This window comes from Hylaeus anthracinus, unplaced genomic scaffold (genome assembly GCF_026225885.1).
Source record: "Hylaeus anthracinus isolate JK02 unplaced genomic scaffold, UHH_iyHylAnth1.0_haploid 5, whole genome shotgun sequence".
Taxonomy (NCBI): Eukaryota; Metazoa; Arthropoda; class Insecta; order Hymenoptera; family Colletidae; genus Hylaeus; species Hylaeus anthracinus.
Window position 1 is genome coordinate 9,433,525 of NW_026535322.1, and position 17,187 is coordinate 9,450,711.

At 32.2% G+C, this 17,187-nt stretch overlaps 5 protein-coding genes across 11 annotated transcripts; 2 read left to right on the forward strand and 3 right to left on the reverse strand.

The window, feature by feature from the left end:
- Positions 1-163: 163 nt before the first annotated feature.
- On the reverse strand, positions 164-10,339 carry LOC128896072 (uncharacterized). 4 transcript variants are annotated; one of them, XM_054159228.1, is made up of 10 exons: positions 9,500-10,339; positions 7,250-7,708; positions 7,061-7,164; positions 6,791-6,986; positions 6,459-6,576; positions 5,641-5,788; positions 4,657-5,522; positions 2,914-3,481; positions 2,171-2,732; positions 164-2,076 (listed from the first exon to the last, which is right to left on the reverse strand). In XM_054159228.1, the coding sequence occupies exons 1-10, from the start codon at positions 9,876-9,878 to the stop codon at positions 1,907-1,909; spliced, it is 3,570 nt and encodes a 1,189-aa protein (XP_054015203.1). In that variant the 5' UTR covers positions 9,879-10,339; the 3' UTR covers positions 164-1,906. The 4 variants fall into 4 exon arrangements, with proteins under 4 accessions (XP_054015203.1, XP_054015202.1, XP_054015205.1 ...); XM_054159227.1 differs by having other exon boundaries at positions 6,459-6,579; XM_054159230.1 differs by lacking the exons at positions 4,657-5,522; positions 5,641-5,788 and having other exon boundaries at positions 9,500-10,335.
- Positions 10,340-10,926: 587 nt separating this feature from the next.
- Positions 10,927-13,752, forward strand: LOC128896083 (G patch domain-containing protein 2). Of its 2 annotated transcripts, none has more exons than XM_054159256.1 (5): positions 10,927-11,294; positions 11,807-11,982; positions 12,255-12,609; positions 12,726-12,928; positions 12,985-13,752. In XM_054159256.1, the coding sequence occupies exons 2-5, from the start codon at positions 11,826-11,828 to the stop codon at positions 13,692-13,694; spliced, it is 1,425 nt and encodes a 474-aa protein (XP_054015231.1). In that variant the 5' UTR covers positions 10,927-11,294; positions 11,807-11,825; the 3' UTR covers positions 13,695-13,752. The 2 variants fall into 2 exon arrangements, with proteins under 2 accessions (XP_054015231.1, XP_054015232.1); XM_054159257.1 differs by lacking the exon at positions 10,927-11,294 and adding an exon at positions 12,078-12,182 and having other exon boundaries at positions 11,873-11,982.
- Positions 13,753-14,066: 314 nt separating this feature from the next.
- LOC128896104 (mitochondrial import inner membrane translocase subunit Tim9-like) lies at positions 14,067-15,074 on the reverse strand. Its single transcript, XM_054159300.1, has 2 exons — positions 14,770-15,074; positions 14,067-14,409 (listed from the first exon to the last, which is right to left on the reverse strand). The coding sequence occupies exons 1-2, from the start codon at positions 14,815-14,817 to the stop codon at positions 14,179-14,181; spliced, it is 279 nt and encodes a 92-aa protein (XP_054015275.1). The 5' UTR covers positions 14,818-15,074; the 3' UTR covers positions 14,067-14,178.
- Positions 15,075-15,189: 115 nt separating this feature from the next.
- On the forward strand, positions 15,190-16,426 carry LOC128896100 (protein SYS1 homolog). 3 transcript variants are annotated; one of them, XM_054159295.1, is made up of 3 exons: positions 15,190-15,347; positions 15,463-15,583; positions 15,700-16,426. In XM_054159295.1, the coding sequence occupies exon 3, from the start codon at positions 15,801-15,803 to the stop codon at positions 16,281-16,283; it is 483 nt and encodes a 160-aa protein (XP_054015270.1). In that variant the 5' UTR covers positions 15,190-15,347; positions 15,463-15,583; positions 15,700-15,800; the 3' UTR covers positions 16,284-16,426. The 3 variants fall into 3 exon arrangements, with proteins under 3 accessions (XP_054015270.1, XP_054015269.1, XP_054015268.1); XM_054159294.1 differs by lacking the exon at positions 15,463-15,583 and having other exon boundaries at positions 15,191-15,347; XM_054159293.1 differs by having other exon boundaries at positions 15,196-15,583.
- On the reverse strand, positions 16,363-17,187 carry LOC128896102 (NADH dehydrogenase [ubiquinone] iron-sulfur protein 6, mitochondrial). Its single transcript, XM_054159297.1, has 3 exons — positions 16,898-17,187; positions 16,615-16,791; positions 16,363-16,541 (listed from the first exon to the last, which is right to left on the reverse strand). Exons 1-3 carry the CDS (start codon positions 17,030-17,032, stop codon positions 16,479-16,481), a joined length of 375 nt encoding a protein of 124 aa, XP_054015272.1. The 5' UTR covers positions 17,033-17,187; the 3' UTR covers positions 16,363-16,478.

A 17,187-nucleotide genomic window follows, 5' to 3' on the forward strand; every position in this document is an offset into this window, starting at 1 on the left:
TAATATATACACATATTCTATATATCTAATTATTTGTCTTCTTTTTAATATTTTCACTAAAAATGAAAATTATATACAAAACATGAATGAAACGAATTTTTGTTTTGTATAAGAGCTATATTGTACAAAGTAATAAACAGGTGATTCATATATCTTGATAAATTTGTTTAAGAATAAATTTATATTGCTTTTTATTCTATTTATAAAAGTACATTAACGGGGATCCAATAAAAAATAGTAGAGGTTAATCGTCAATAATTATCTACGTATGGTAAAAATTTAATATTCTATTTCACACATAAGTTCTTGTATAAATATAAGGATGATTATAATACACACAGTAACCATGTTGGAGTAAAATGTATTAAATATTAAAGATAACGAAAAAACATTAAATTGTGCGAATGAATTTGTCAAGACAAGTACTTTTGTTTGAAGTCGTAAAAGAAACAAACGAAAAATATGATGAATTAAGAATCTGTAAAATACGTATCGTGAACTAAAAAACAAATGAACGAAATGAAAATTTGGAAAAATATTAAGAGATCATTTTTTTTAAATTATCTATTGGTTGTTTAACATTTATTACTTTGATATAAAAGTATTTCTAATACTTATACCAAGGCTAAGAGCCATGAAAATGTATTATTTATACTTAAATTTAATTCAGTAGTATTCACAGCTCGATTTAACATAAAAAATATTTTCTTTTCTGATTAACTTGTCAACTAGGAGTGTATCTATAGATCCCCCTTAATGTTTATAAATTATACAGTTTGTGTACAACTAAAAATTATATAATAAAACAATTACTTGAATTTTCACGCTGCAAAGTTAAGGTAACTAATTATAAAACATCCTTATAAAAAACAATGTATTTAAGGCAGGATAAAAAGTACGATGAAGATAAGTATAACAAAAGAAGTGGGAAAAGAAAGGAAGGAACAAAAATAATTATAATGTTTGAAAATGATTTTAACATCCTAATTAGGGAATTTATCTTAATTACGCAATTTGTACCAAGTATGGATTAATAACTAAGTTTTCATAATATTATATTTGATTACGAATTATGCAGAATCGTAAGTATATTACACATTCTACAACATTACCCATAAACTTCTCCATAATTTCTTTGCAGCGGAAAACTCATATCTTAAATATTAAAGATACACATACAGTTACAATAATATATACCGTTATTTATACAGCCTAACTACATAGAGCCTTATAGACCACCTGATTTCGTTTCGATTTTTGTCACTGCTACCTCAATAGAAATCCGTTGTACGTCACGAAATTAAGAGTACAATCTATCTTGACTCAACATCTTACACAAGATGTCTTACAAGTTCTGCACGTTCGTAAAAAAAAAAAAATTAGTGTAGTTCGTTTATCAATTCCCTTTTAATTAACATGTGCGAAACTTCTGTAGATCTTAATTTCATACCAGAATTACTCTAATAAACATATACATCTTTTTCGAAATTCAGGCATTTCTCTTTACACGGATACACGTTACAGTATACCAAATAATCCGTGGACCATACATTGAAACTGTCGCAGCCTACAAAATTTGTCTTTCATTTTTCGAACGATTCAACACAAGGATACCAACTTTCGTAAAATTTGTTCTTTATGGTCCCCTGTTTCTTCATTTCTTTTTGTAATTAAACGCTTTAATAGAAACAGTATTTGTGATTACTGTAGAGTTTATCGATACACTATTCAAGGGGAACTGAAGACTATAAAACACGTAGAACATAAATATTAAATTACTTTTCACCAAATTTACAATTAGTTGTGCAGACATGTGGAGTCAAATTTATAAAATTTCTAATTTTCTTATATCAAGTAATTTTCTTCCCTCGTAGTATATGTATTTGTACAGTTTATTACATATGTTCTATTGCGTAGCAGTATCTGAAATGCTTTGCCGCCATGTAGCATGGAAAGGAATCTTCAAAATTTTAACGCGCGTCTTAGGCAATGCGGTTAGTAAAAGTTTTTGAAGTTGTGGCAATGGCAATATATCCACTTGAGGATTTGTTAAATTTGGTTGTTGTTTATCGTCACCTGAAAAAAATAAAAAAATCGTTGAAAAATAATTATTCACATACAGGAAATTTGTATGTAATACAAAAATGTACATATTTGTTCGAAAAAGTACCTTTCTGATTGTCATTCTCATCCCCGACATCCTCGATTAATTTTAAACAAGGTACTGGTTTCAAGACTGGTATCGAATCACCGGTAACTTGTTTATTCATTAAGTTACACTGATCAACAAATAGTTCTGTAACCCTAAGTAACTCGAGTGTAACACCCCATACAAAATGTGTCAAATTATTTGACAATTCTGTAACGCCGCCAAGCACCATGTTGTTGGATGTTGCAGATTGAGATATGTAAGTTGGTATTATTAACAACCTTTTAATATTCTTACAATTCGCAAGACATTTGTCAAAGCCGTTTTTCACGTCAAAGTTGACCAATTCCATTTGACTCAAATTTTGCAATTTAGATACACCATCCAAAATATCAAATGTACAACACGAACCTTGACCTTTTTCAAGCCTAAGCCGTTCTAGCTTTTGTAACTTTATTAAAACTGTAGTACCAAATTTATCTGGGAAATCAGAGCACTCTCCTAATTCTAATGTCTCCAAATTTACTAGAGTTTGTATAATATCGATTTTCTTCTTTCCAAGTTCCTTAACTGATGTTAAACTCTGTAATACGTATATAAAAATAAAAAAAAATATATATATATAATTAATTAAGTATGAAAATCGTGATATGATAGTTAAGAGTGAACACCACTTTAACAGTTTCCTGTTTACATTAGGCACTCCATAAAAATGGTGTTTTCCTAAAATGTTGAAAAATAATTTTAATAATGATTATACTTACGAGTTGTGACAATTGTGTTAATTCGTGTAAAGGTGTGAGATCTTCTTGCAGAGACATTCCGCTAATTGCCTTGAGCCTCAATTCTTGGCAACGTTTAAGATTCCCAACCGATTCCAAATTCAAAGTATCGCATTTTATCGACATTGCACTCAACACTTCTAATTGAGGACAGCCCTTGATGACTTCCTCGACTACCATCACGGGACATCTACATAGCTCTAGCTTGACGAGACTAGTTACACGTGGTATTACCAATAAGAACTTTTTCCAAATGCTATCTGATTCTCCAGCTACGAGCATTTTTCGTAGATCTAAGTGTTGAGTGCCGCGCCTTTGTAAAGTGTCTGCTAGACCATCCCAGTCTGTGACTTGACTGTTTTTCATTCGCACAGTCTTCCATAAAGAGGGATGCGCAGCTAAGTCTCGCCACATCTTACACACTCTCGCAGCTCGAAGCAATTCTTGAACCTTAAGATATTGAAAAATACGTAGCAAAGCATGATAACCAGCAGATACTGAATCCATAAAATGTGGTTGTTGTTCCGTTTCCTGATGATGTTGTTTCCTTCTGAAAGTATGAGAATAAAAAATGGTTTTCAATAGTTTCCTTTCCCGAGACAATGGCCTAAAATATACATAATAAGGGTATCGCTTATTAAAATACATATTAACATTGATTTTCTTAGATAAAAGAGCAAATTTATACTTTATTACATTTAATTATAATTTCCCTTAAGATTGATGAGTGAACGTTAATTTTTGAAGAGACTTTTAAAGGACCAATGATTTACAACAATAATCATGTCAAATTAAACGAGTGATAATATAAGTAAAAGCCTCAGACAATGATTTCAAAGGTTACAAAATTTATCATTGTAAAATTACCAAAGAAGTACAGAAACAAAAAACAAACAAACAGGTGGTGTAAATAATAAGGAGAGCAAGGATTTTTGGATGTTTGTGGGAAAACGCACTAAGAGATTTTTGTGTTTCAGCTCGCACATGTCTTTATATCTGTAAATATAAAAAGTAAAAATGAATTAGATTTTTTATACTGAAGCACTTATCAGTAGCTGTATTTGTAATTGTAGCATGAATGTAAATAACGCATGCAAGGGTTGTCCAATTTTCTGTTTTTCTTTTAAACCAAAGGTTAAGACTACAGGGAGAAGAAATTTTTACTTTGATACTACAATTACAGAATACCTGCAAGAACCAACGATATGATTGTTCTATTCATTTTTCACACGTCTCAAAAATTTGGCCGCATTTCTAAGAAGCTAAGGCAGTGTGCTTCGATCACAAGATAAAATCAAATTCATTTTTCACGTCGAATTTTTATATTTCCAAATATAATAAACATCAGTATATATTGCATTTACAATACTATTTATGTAAATTTTGTAGAAAAGAATACGAATATATACATAGCTATTTTGCTATAGATTCAATAAAATGATCAACCTGGCATAATTTATATAAAAAATGTTTAAATAAAAAAATTGTAAATGTTTTTACACACACATATATATATATATATATATATATATATATGTATATATATGTATATCTAATATAAAATTAATCATCACAGAAACAACACACATATCTTGTAAATACAATATGTACAAAGCAACTGCCAAAACCTCAAAAGAGAGTTGCCTTAACTTATTTGGAGATTGTTTAAAAAAAAAAAGGAAGTAAAAAGAAATATACAGGCGTGTTTGAGAAACAAACACTTACTTGCTACTTATTTTAATGGTACCCAAACTACTTGTTATAGATTGACGTGAATCTGCTTTAAGCGGATCATTATTTGTACTAATCGTATTCGAATTATTTATTACAGCCATTCGTTCAGGTGATTTATTACTCGTTATTGATTTAATGCTTTCTAATGCAAGATCTGTCCTTAAATTGGCCGAATCATTTTCCGATCCGTTTACAGTCGACGTATCTGTTCTATCACTGTTATTACATGTTCCTTTCGTTTCCCTCTCTAGGGAGCATAGAGTACGTTCTGCATGAGATGTATCTTTTGATGCACCTTTATCAGTTGATTCATCAATACTATCGTTTCCCAAAGATTTCGTTGACAAAGAAACCCGTGTTTTTGTGAGTATAGAATTATCGACAGTGTTCGATATATCGGTGAGTGAACCATCCTGGAGTATCGGAGGTTTATCACCAATTTTATCAGGCTTCACTGTTATTGCCGGCTGTACAGCCATAGCATTATTTTTTGGCACAACAATGTATTTTTTACCTCCCATTAGAGCAATATTTTGCGCTGGTCGTGGCAAAACGCCATCGTGACTTTGTAAAAATTCATGTTCCGCTTGCGCAAACCAGTTGCCTTCTTTTTTATCTGAATTCAATGAAGAATATGACGTTGCCGACGATGCTTTTGAAACTTTAGCACCGTTTCGAGATTGCGAGTCTGGATTGTCAGATTTTGGAATTCTTTGAAGTTTTGGTGGAGTTAGAGTAACGTGATGTTTCGACTTTGCACCTTGCGTGCCTAGCATACTAATCGGTATTAACGGAGGGGGTGTCAAAGTTGGATTTGTTTGAGATTGTTGAGATTCACTAGTATCCTGCTGACAATTCTACAACAAAATTATAATATATATCGGTTAATATGATATATTAAACCGATAATATGAAAAGAATTTAATTGTTTAAAACAATGTTAAGAGAGAATACTCTGTGGTTAAGGAAACGTACCTTACAAATATAATTGTCACTGCCTGCAAATTCCACACCACCAACACATTCCGGATGATATAAACAGAGACACACACTACATTGTAAGCTTGGTATCAACCCCATACTTGTCGAGCACCTTATACTGCACGGTTCTTGAACTTTGGTCCTGTAAGATGTGCGTCGATCGGGAAAGGGATCAAGGAATAAAACACAAAATTTAAATAAGGGATTTTAGGATCAAAAGGATAAAGAAGGATACAGTTATGAAAAATATAGAAGGAAAAGTTTGAACTGTTTCAGAATAAAATCTCGAAATCTATAATTACGTATACTTATTGTACAGCATGCAATTAAAGATCGATTGAATAAAGTATACTTTAATATATTCTTGTAACGGTAGTTCTAATATTTACGCGCCTACTGAAGCAAAATTTATGCATAAAATTTTATATAAAATAACATGAAATATACAGTTTAACTAGCAAAATAAAACAAACATTTCTGAACCAGTACAATAACTACTATAAAATTATATATAGAATTTTATAAAATTAAGAATTTAGGATAAGTTGAGCGAATTTATTATTTTCTCATAATTTTTTCCATTTACTTGATACGTTGTAAGACGTCAACGTACAAATAAATATTCATATTCTTAAAAAACATAATGAATGCACATGCTGTAAATCCTTCATTGGACCTTTTCAAAGCACATTAAACACGATTAACAATCGTGTTAAACTAGTGAAGCAATTGGATACCCTCGAATATTGCAAATTAATCGCGATCATACGATATAATAAACAGAATTATGATTAAAGTAATCAGCTACTTACGTTAGTTTTCTTTTAGGTTTAGGAGGTGGTGGTTTTTCAACCAATTGCTGGCTTCTTCTTGTGCTTGTGGTCCGTTGCGGTGGAAGCATCTCGCTTTCTTCGAAAGACGGCTTTATTTCTGCTATGCATAGAAGAATAAAAATTCTCATAAAAATAAATGGTTTAAAACAACGGAAACTATAAATAAGGTAATCCATTAACTAATAAATAGTGACAAGTTTTCTTTTTTTAAATATAAAAGTAGAACAAATATTTCAGATGTTATAAATGAATTTTCATAATAAACACATAAAAAAAAACTATATCTTCGCATTGACATAATAAGTGCATACTTATTTGTGGAGTTCTCTTTGCAGGCACTTTAACTTTAAATCCCGTTGACGCCGCTTTCGGCGATTTAGAAGCAACTTTAGTAGGTACAGGTGCAGGCGCAGAAGCGGGTGATTCTGCCACAGCCCTTCTTCCAGGTGTACTTTTCTTATATGGAACATTTTTTCGAGGCGACACAGTACTCGGTCCCATGGATCCCTGTAGCAGAGTAAAACTTAATATTAAGCTAAACGTTGATGTGAATTTGTTACGAATCAAGAAAGATAACGTACTCTCATTCTTTTCGCATCTCGGATAATTTCCTTCTCAGGATCGTCGATGCCAACTGGTTCTTTGAAAAATGTAAAATTATCAATAGTCAACTCCTTTGTATTAACTAAAAAAGAAAATGAAAAAAAAATAACATTATATTTCGTTCCAAACGTTGTTGTCAGTAATATATTTTCATAAATTACACTTACGAAATTCCGCAACTTCTCTAAAACTTCGAACTTTCTTGCCCTTTGGTGTATAATAATAAATATCAGCCATTCTTTTCAGGCTCGAATCAGTACTTGCTCTAAATACTAACTCTCTCTTCCACCCATATTTAAAAGGTTCTTTGAATGCAGGATTCGTAATATCGACAGCCGCTTTCTGCCGACTACTGCCAGCCGATGAATTTGTCGATTTTATCATAGCGTCCTCTGATTTTTGTACTTCCGATTCAAACTCCATAGTATTTGGTATTCCAATTGAATCTGTTTCTGATTTATCAGATTCTTTTTCCTTTTTTATTATTTCTACATCTAATATATGTTCCGTATCGTAATGATGCATTTTACCATCATCTGAATCATGATCATCTTTCCTTCCATCGAAATTCCTTTTTATACTATATTTATTTCGCTTGGCCAATTGAGTTTCCGTCTCAGCTTCGGCTGTAATAAATCATGTAAACACGTAAAACAAACTTCTTCCCTACATGATTGTATAAATATACAGTTATCCAAATAAACTGTTGCAAACTATTTTCTTAAAAACTAATAGAGTTTATTTTCTTTTGTTTTTCAAAGGAACTTTGAATAAAGATAATATTGTGTGTGATACTAAGAAGAAATACTATTACTTTATCATACATTTTTGATGTAACAATTAATTCTCAACTAAATACTTTAAAATTGTAGATGCAATTGGTAATACAACTTCTTAAATTACAGCTACTATTATAACTTCTTAAATTAGTACCTTGATCAAAAATGTACTTAAAACTATATTGTTTATATATAATTATATTTTAAAAATCAATGTCGGTTCTAGTTTCTATTAATATCAGTTTTAATTCAATTACACATTTATTTCATGTATGTATACAGTGTGTTTCGTTTATCTAGCAAAGTAAATATCTCGCGACGCACTGAAGTTACGAAAAAAATTTATTTACAAAAATTGTTCGGTTTGTAGGGTACAATCATATGATGTAATTTTTTTCGGGCCTGGAATAGTAGGGAGGGGGGATTTCAAAGTCAAAATAAGTTTTTTAAATGGAACTATATATTTTTTTTTTCATGGCCTGATAGCTTTTTTTCGAAACGAATTTAATGGTATATCACATTATTTAATTTGCTGTTTCCAAACGTTAAAAATTATATTATAAACTTGTAACGTTTTGTGTAGGTAATGGTAGGACATATCGGGTTGCCACGGCTATTAGCTGTAACACTGTTGTCATTTGTTTTGTTGAGTTGTGATGTTTGGCTCGAGTCTCATTTATTTTAGTTGAGGAAGTGCAATACTAGAGATTAGTTCTGTTCGGTGCTTTAGAAATTATTGAGTTCCAGAAAATGTCCTTAACAGTTCAGGAAAAAGCCGAATTAGTTTGTCTGCATGGTGATAGATATTTATCCTATCCTGAAGTGCCTCGGAAATTTCATAGACGGCATCCTTGTCAACAAATGCCAACAGTGTCACCAATAAGAAACATTGTTAATTTATTCAAACAATTTCAAATGATATAAACTATAAATATTGTATTCATTTTTTTTGATAACTTAAGATGCTTCAGGAGACATGAAAAGGTTGATCTTTGTTTACAGTGTTGCAGCTAATAGACACAGCAACGCGATATGTCCTACCATTACCTACTTAAAATGTTACAAGTTTATAATATAATTTCTAATGTTTGGAAACAGCAAATTAAATAATGTGATATACTGTTGAATTTGTTTCGTAAAAAGCTGTCAGGCCAATAAAAAAATATATATATATAGTTCCATTTAAAAAACTTATTTTGACTTTGAAATCCCCCCTCTCTACTATTCCAGGCCCGAAAAAAATTACATCATATGATCATACCCTACAAACCGAATAATTTTTGTAAATAAATTTTTTCATAACTTCAATGCGTCACGAGATATTTACTTTGCTAGATAAACGAAACACAATGTATATAAATAAAACTCTCAATAATGCATATCTGTATCATCTAAATTCAAATGGAAAATCCATACAATGTACACATGACTAAAGCATTAATAGTATTTTTGAAAGAACATACATGTTAGGGTCGATCCACCCTACTATCCATTAAACAATATACATAAACAAAAACAATCGTCTATTGTGTTCATTCTGCGCAATTATTCGTTCGTGAAAACAATTATACGATAACAATATTCTGATTAGTAAACATATAGTCTATATATTGAATGTAGCATGACAATGATTAGTACCAATTAGTTTTCTCAGGATATGAATTCTTAGTTGAACATTCTTAGCTTCTTGTACATCGAATCCATAGACTTCCATGGATTCGTCGGAACTAGCATCATCGGGTTCCGAGAGCTTACGCTTGCGTCCTTTTGTGTCCAACGGTGTATCGCTTTCGATGGTGCTGGTTGAATTGGCCTTGAACTTACGCATCTTTCTCCTAACGATCGGTGACTTTTTTGAAGAGCCTTTTATGTCTCCATTCACTTCTTGACCGTCTATTTTAGCGGTTGTTTCCACATTATCTTGCGTCTCTTGTAATTCCGGCATACTGCCAGTTTCGAGGTTAGGATTCTCGCGCGCCTCATCGGCGTTCCCGCCATTAACATTTGCATCGTCCATTGTGCGGCCCCTTTGGGACCGAGCACTCGTTATACGTACGACGATCGATGCGCCAAGAACGTTGTATTACACGTTACACGACACACTTCGTGTAAACTCCATTAAAACAGTACTACCCAGCGTAAGCCACCCGTGTTACAGTTCCCCTCGCGTCTGGGTATCACGATCCCGCGCTCATCTGTCCGCGAATGCGCATAACATACGCGCAGTTACCACTACGCGCTATTTACACAACCGCCAGGTTTTTCCTTCGATTGGATACGTTACCGAGCAATTCCTCATTACTACCAAATTATCACCAACACACACGTATTATAAAACGAGAACTACGTTTCGGCCGAATACTGCTTATCCTTTCATAAACGCGATTTAGTCGAAGCCACGAACAAAAAACGGCGATAACTTCGGACAGACACGAAGCGTCTGTAAAACACAACCGGAAATGGCCGAAAAAAATATGCTAAAGGCGTGTTTCCAATCTGCGTCATCTTTTATGTATACAGAGTGTCTCGATAATCGCGGTACGGCTGGGCAAAGGTATTCTTCGTCGCGTTGAAAATGAATTAAAAACGTGGAATGGACCTCTGGACGGAAAAATAATTTTTATCATTTATCGATTTAAATTGAAATCTATATTTAAGGGATTTCGGGGTAAATAGGTTCGCGAATAGGAACCAATGGTTTTCGACGGGTTCCTAGGTTTGTGGATGAATAATTCAAAGCTCGAGAGAGTTTACTGTAAGAAAATTTTCATGAGTAGATTACGAATTTTTATCCATTTATAGGAAACTTGAATGCGTAAGAAACAACAAAATGTCCGCAGTATGCAATAATGTAAAAAAATATTCAAAGTAAAGTTCATATTACAATATTTGCAGATCCGGAAACAAAACAGACAACGTATATCTTTTTAGTGTTCACCGATTATGCACATTGTACATTATGCATGCGTAGATTATACAATAAGACCAATTAACATTGTTTATGAATAGTTATTCAATGCAGTCGACCCCTTAGTTAGTGGTGCCATCTTATAGGAACAGTGGGAACTATTTTCACTACACACTTGAGCTTTTTACCACCGATGGCGCCACTAGTAGAAAACCACTCATCTATACTAAACCACTGTACTATGTTCAGTGAGTGGAACCATGACCAAATTATAGCTTGTAATCAGACACACCACACACACGCACGCGCTCGCGCGCAAATGCATATGTATCTTTAGCTTGGGATCTACACACCACACAGAGAAAGAAAGACAGAAGGCTGTGGCGCACAGTGAAAATAGTTTGGAATTGACAGTTTCCTATCACCCGTTTTGTTTTTTTTTTCCATTGTTAATTAGACGAGTTGTCGACTAATAATGATACCAATTTAAAGAAAATTCGCGTCTTGCACAATTGTATGTACAAGGTAAGCACGAATTTAATCTGTTTTTATCTTGTCACTTTTCAAATATGATGTATTCTCGATTTGTTTCTGATTTTGGCTTGATAATCGGTATTTTTTAATAATAACACAAAATATTCTATCTCGTAATGTCTGCAGGACGTTGTTTGTTGTTTATTTAAGTTCATTGACAGTTGTAAAGCAATAGATAAGATACATGCTAAATAAACTAATTCGCTCGTTATAAAAAAAATGGACATATAGTGTTCGAATTCTTGAATAATATATTTCGTACTGAAAATCGTACAATCATTTATATAATTTAAAGCAGACGTATTTAATGTCAATAAATATTGTTATTCTAGTTTAAATATAATCATATATTTATAACAAAATATTTAACACAATAAATTTATAACAATATAATAGGATAATTTTTCAACTATTATTTGTTATGTAACAAATATTCAGTGTTGTTCAGTTCTATATTATGGAATTAAAAAATTTCCATATGAATTGCGTCAAATGATGTTTAGGAACAATTGCATCCTTCAAATGGAGCGTGTTTTGAAAGCTGTGCCAGCAGATTTAAGAGTAAAAATGGAGGCACTTGTGCACGACTTAACTTTGGCATTGGAAGAAAGCAGCAACAGCGCAAATGTCAGGCGCAGATGGGGTATCAGAAGAAGGGCTCGTTCGACAGGCAATATTCGTAAGTGAAAGGATATAAAAGTATACAAACATAATCTTTTTTAAAGAATTATTTATTTAAATTATTTGCAAATTAAAGTATTTCTATGAAATCAGTTCCAGTCTATTTCTACAGAGCAGACAGAGGATTGTTGTCAAGAGTATCTTTGTAGAAAGAATGTTTAATCGTGTAAAGAAGTACAGTTTACACATTTTTGAAAAGTAATTTTCAGAACACGAGCGATATCGATAGAACATTAGATATAATTATTTAATAATTATTCTTTATTTCAGCATCATTACACATGAATAAACATTCAGATGACAGTTCGTCTTCCATATGCGACATCCACGCTCCGAAGAATAATACTGCCTCTAAATATCAATCCGATAGCGACGATACAAATCAAACGAAAAGATTTGCTCGCTTTTCTAATTTAAACAATGTTAGTAATATCGAGAGCGATTCGGTTAATGAAAATTTCGTGTCTAGCGTAAATCCGAGACGCAAAAGAAAATTTAAAAGAATGGCTATCGATTCCGATTCTAATCCGTCAACTTCTCAAACCATTGCAATTATGTCAACGACTCTTGGAGATAAAAAGAGGGTTCTCAGAAGCGACTGTAAAAACAGATATGGAACGATATGGTAATATAAAAACCATGACGATATATTCATGATATGTAATAGTAGAACTGTAGAACATAATTTAATTTCGAAACTATAAAAAATCGGTTTGTTACGAAACAAGTTTTTCATCGTAGGTGTGGAAAACGTAAAAGGTCGTGTAGGGAGCGTTCTACAGATTGTGAAATGAGATCACTGAAACCCAGTAGAAATACAAAATCAAAAAGTCGCAATAAAATGCAAACTGAAGATACAATCGATTGCTCGAGAATATCAAGTTCAAGTATTTCCTCTAGTGATTCGGAAGCTGGACTTATTACAAACGATGAGGATCGAGAAGGTATACGATTAGTAGCTTCAAATAGTACTATGTTCAAACCGTTCTTTTAACTGTAGGAGATGACGAACAGTCGGATTGGATCGGAGAACCAAGTTGGTGGGACGATGGCGAAAGTACTAACGAAGATAAAGTTACTACAGATCCAGCATTCCAAATGATATTGCACGGCAGTTTCGAGCATGCCACGGATAAAGCAAGGAAAAGCTATAGGCAAAGAATTCAAAGAATTCGAGAAGGTCATAGCGGAAGAGAAATTCGTGCTGGCCGTCGTCACGTTGATAATAAACCTGGATATTCGATTATTACGTCAGCTAACGAAAAAGTTTCTAGGTTTCTTCAAGATCCTACCCAAAGTGAACTTAAATTACATCCTATGCGTCAGCCTGAGCGAGAGAAACTCCGCCGCCTTGCAAATTTATATAGTTTAAGTTTAAAAGGAGACTTAGGATGTCCAATTTTATACAAAACTAGAAATACAACGCAAGCCATTTGCATAGATCATGTACCATTAAAAAGATTTTCGGATCATAAGAGATTAAGGAGAACTCCGCCGAATTCTCCGAATCCGGAGCCAAGAATGCATAACCAGGAATATCAAATTTCTAGCACAAGTTTCGGGTTGCAAAGTATAAGTCCCACATCAAATTTAGATTCGATGCAAAATTTACAAAAGTTTTCTCATTTTGAATGGGATTCAAATAGCATGGACATTGAAATTCATGGAAAACAAAAATTTCATGATTTTGGTCATTCGAAATCAAGTTAAACTAAACAAAATTCTTTTTTGTTAATCTGTTTTCTAAAATAAATTATTGATATGCATATTTTTAAGCTGTTCTTATATACTACTTTTTTATCACAAGAAATGTATAACTGAAAGTCTACAACTACACATTGTAAAATATTAGACATTCAGTATACATTATTTGCCTTACTTCCTGAAATGCTTAGACCTTGTAATCACATTACAAATACAATTTTGAATTTGGTACTATTTCATTTTAATTATTAATCCATATTTTACTAAATAACGTTTTTATTTAACAACTTTTTACATAATATATTTTTATTAAAATTTTTTCAATATTTTTATATACGATTATTTAAATATATTACAATCAATGTTCAACTTATGAATTGGAAATGAAAACGTTTATTACTTCCTTGATAATTTGAATTATACATCCATTTTATTTAGAGTCAAAAGATAAAGGCAAAACATCTAATTTATAATATGTTTTATTGTAAAACTATCTATTGTCACTTAAGCTTTTGTTAGCTGCCAATGCATTTTCATTGGCAATCATTTGAAACTCTTGAAATCGTTGAGAAACTCTCTGGTTCATCTTCAGGTACTTTTCCATGCAATTTAGAGCACACTTTTCTTCCTTTGCTTTGATATCCCGGGCAGTGAAATCATTTATGCAGTCAATAAAACAAATTTCTGATAATTTGTTATATGATGTCAGGAATTCTCTAAACTGAAGCACAAAAATTCTATACACTTCAGATCTGTACGTACATCGCTCGTTCGTACAGGATGCATCAAATGAAGTTTTACAAGTTATTTTTTCCAAAATCACTGCAAACGTTCACTTAAATTAGTATTACATTAAATGGAACATAGGAGCCAACAATTTGATATGCAATTTTGTTACAATGACTGTTAGATAGTTTAAGAACACTCATCTTTTTATTTAAGTAAAAACAAAAAAAAGTCAAGCCGATATTAACAGCGATTTCGAAGAAAACAATACGTAACACTTTATTTAGTCCAACCTGTATACTTCAATGCAATTCTTTTACAGACGATTATTTATGAAATCACTGCAAATACATACAGCTTTAATCTGCTCAGAATCCACATTTGCTGGAACCTGCATTGCCATCAGACTAATTACTTTTGTTTCTAATATAAATCTTTAAATTCACGCACAAGTTACCGATACACCCTGCAACACTAAAGGAACTTTGACGTGAATAATTTTAAGGTTAGAGTAGATTTACTCTTCTACAGCACGTGCGCATTATATATATTTAGACAAACAAGTAATCGAATTACTGTAAACTAGTTCAAGGAGTGTGATAGGCCACACGAATTTTTGATCCTAAAACTATCCAAATTCGTGAATGTAATTATCTTATTCTATTCAATGTAACGGTAACGTCAACAAATAAAAAAATATAAGGAATAAGTCTAGTGCCTTTTTTTTTTACCACGTTTTCGTTTTACCAGTTCAGTGTTATTGGTTATTGGTTATTGGAGTTTTACACAAAATATGTTGACATTAATTGATTCTGACAATATAATTCATTTGTAATCGTTATATGTACCTCATCGCGTTAAATTAGAAAAATATCATGAAAAATACGACTCGATTAGTTATTCCTGCATGTACAGTGAACAATTTGAGCAATGGTAACTATCAGAGACGTACACAGTTCATTATTTTTTTTTATAAAAAACATATCGATAATCTTGTATAAAACTGTACCATAAAATTTATTAAATTTCATGTAATATATTCGCGAAGAAGAAATATATTCCGAACTACTGTAAACTAACGTACTTATACTTCAAAGTGTGTAAAGGTTAACCTCCTTTAAGCAGAGCAAAATTATACAAATTTTTAATAAATATTCTGTGGAAATGACGTAAGGATCTTAATTTAATTTTGCGAAACGATTGCTACTAATGTCGTAAACGCGTTCTTTGTATTCCAAATATATCTCGAAATCGATGTTATTGTTTCAATTATTTTTTCTTTCAGATTGAAAGAAGAATTAAATTGATATTTGAATACAAAGAAAACAAAATAATAAGGAATATTGTCACAAATAAGCAGATGTTAAACTTTCAATAGCAAACACGATGAATAATATTTCTGGACAATTTCGTAAAACAATATGGGATCCTATTTTAATAATATCCCAAATAGTTGCTGTTCAAACTGTCATGTATTTCTGCCTTGGATTATGGATCTGGATCATTGCTTCATTTCTTGGATCAACAAAGTCGCTAGATTACGCCTTTCATTATAAGGAAATACATGTTCGAGATTATGCTGGTCAGCTTACCATAATCATTTTTATCATAAATGCATTAGTTGGGGCATTCGCGTTGTGGTGGTTGGTACAAAGAACGAAACAGTGTATGGATTTTGCATGTACAGCACACTTGATACATTTGTTATGTTGTTGGATATATAACGCGAGTTTTCCTTCGACCTTTAGCTGGTGGTGTTTGAATATCGTATCTGTAAGTATTATGTGTGTTTGTGGTGAGTTTCTCTGTATGAAAACTGAATTACAAGCGATACCGTTAGGTATGAACAGTCATAAAACAGCTTTGTAACGTATGCGTGCACATAAAATTTACTGTATTATCTAAATTCTATAGATATTATCATTGTTTTAAATTAAAGACTTTTAGATAATAGACCAATACCTTTTGTATTATATTTTTAATAATAATTACAATAAATACTTTTTATCATATGTACAAGATTCATAGTGCAATGTAACTACTTGTTTTCTCATAGTCACCTATTCAGTGACCTTCTTTGTGAAAACGTAAACCGCAGTAGCCGCAAGTATGGTTACCGGGTTTGTCCTGGAAAAATTTATTTATAAATACAATAAAATTATATGCTCTAGATCGGTAAGCAATTATTTTTAATTTGTACCAAGTTAATATAAACTTTTGGATGACCCAAAGGCCCACCACCTCCATCGCAAGCTACAATTCGTTCTTTGGCAGGTGCTGGTGGAACTTCGTCTATTAATTTGATGGCCCAATTGTCGTTAACTTCTTTTGGTCTGTACACGAATCTGACATTTCGATAATCATCCTCCTCGAACACCTATTACGGAATAATATACGTATTTTAGCGTAAACAAAATATTTCTATTAAAAAACGAGATTCCAACAGAAAGAAAAACTCCAACATCGAATAAGAAATATTTTACCTGACCAGTATGCGTCACTTTTTTAATACTATCCGAAGGGAGATTCGAACGGTTGCGTACTATTACATTTGCAAAATTGGCTTTACAACTTTTGCTGGAAATTCCGAAAAGTTCAACGACTTTTTTACTTGCCATGTTTTCTAAATATTAACACTGTTCTCCCTGAGACACCTTTTGGCGGATTCAGAAGCGACACTTTTTCACGTACCAAATTTACATACTCATTGACTGAATTGACCAATGGAAATTGTAAATGAGACCAAATTAAGATTTAAACGCTAAACTATACT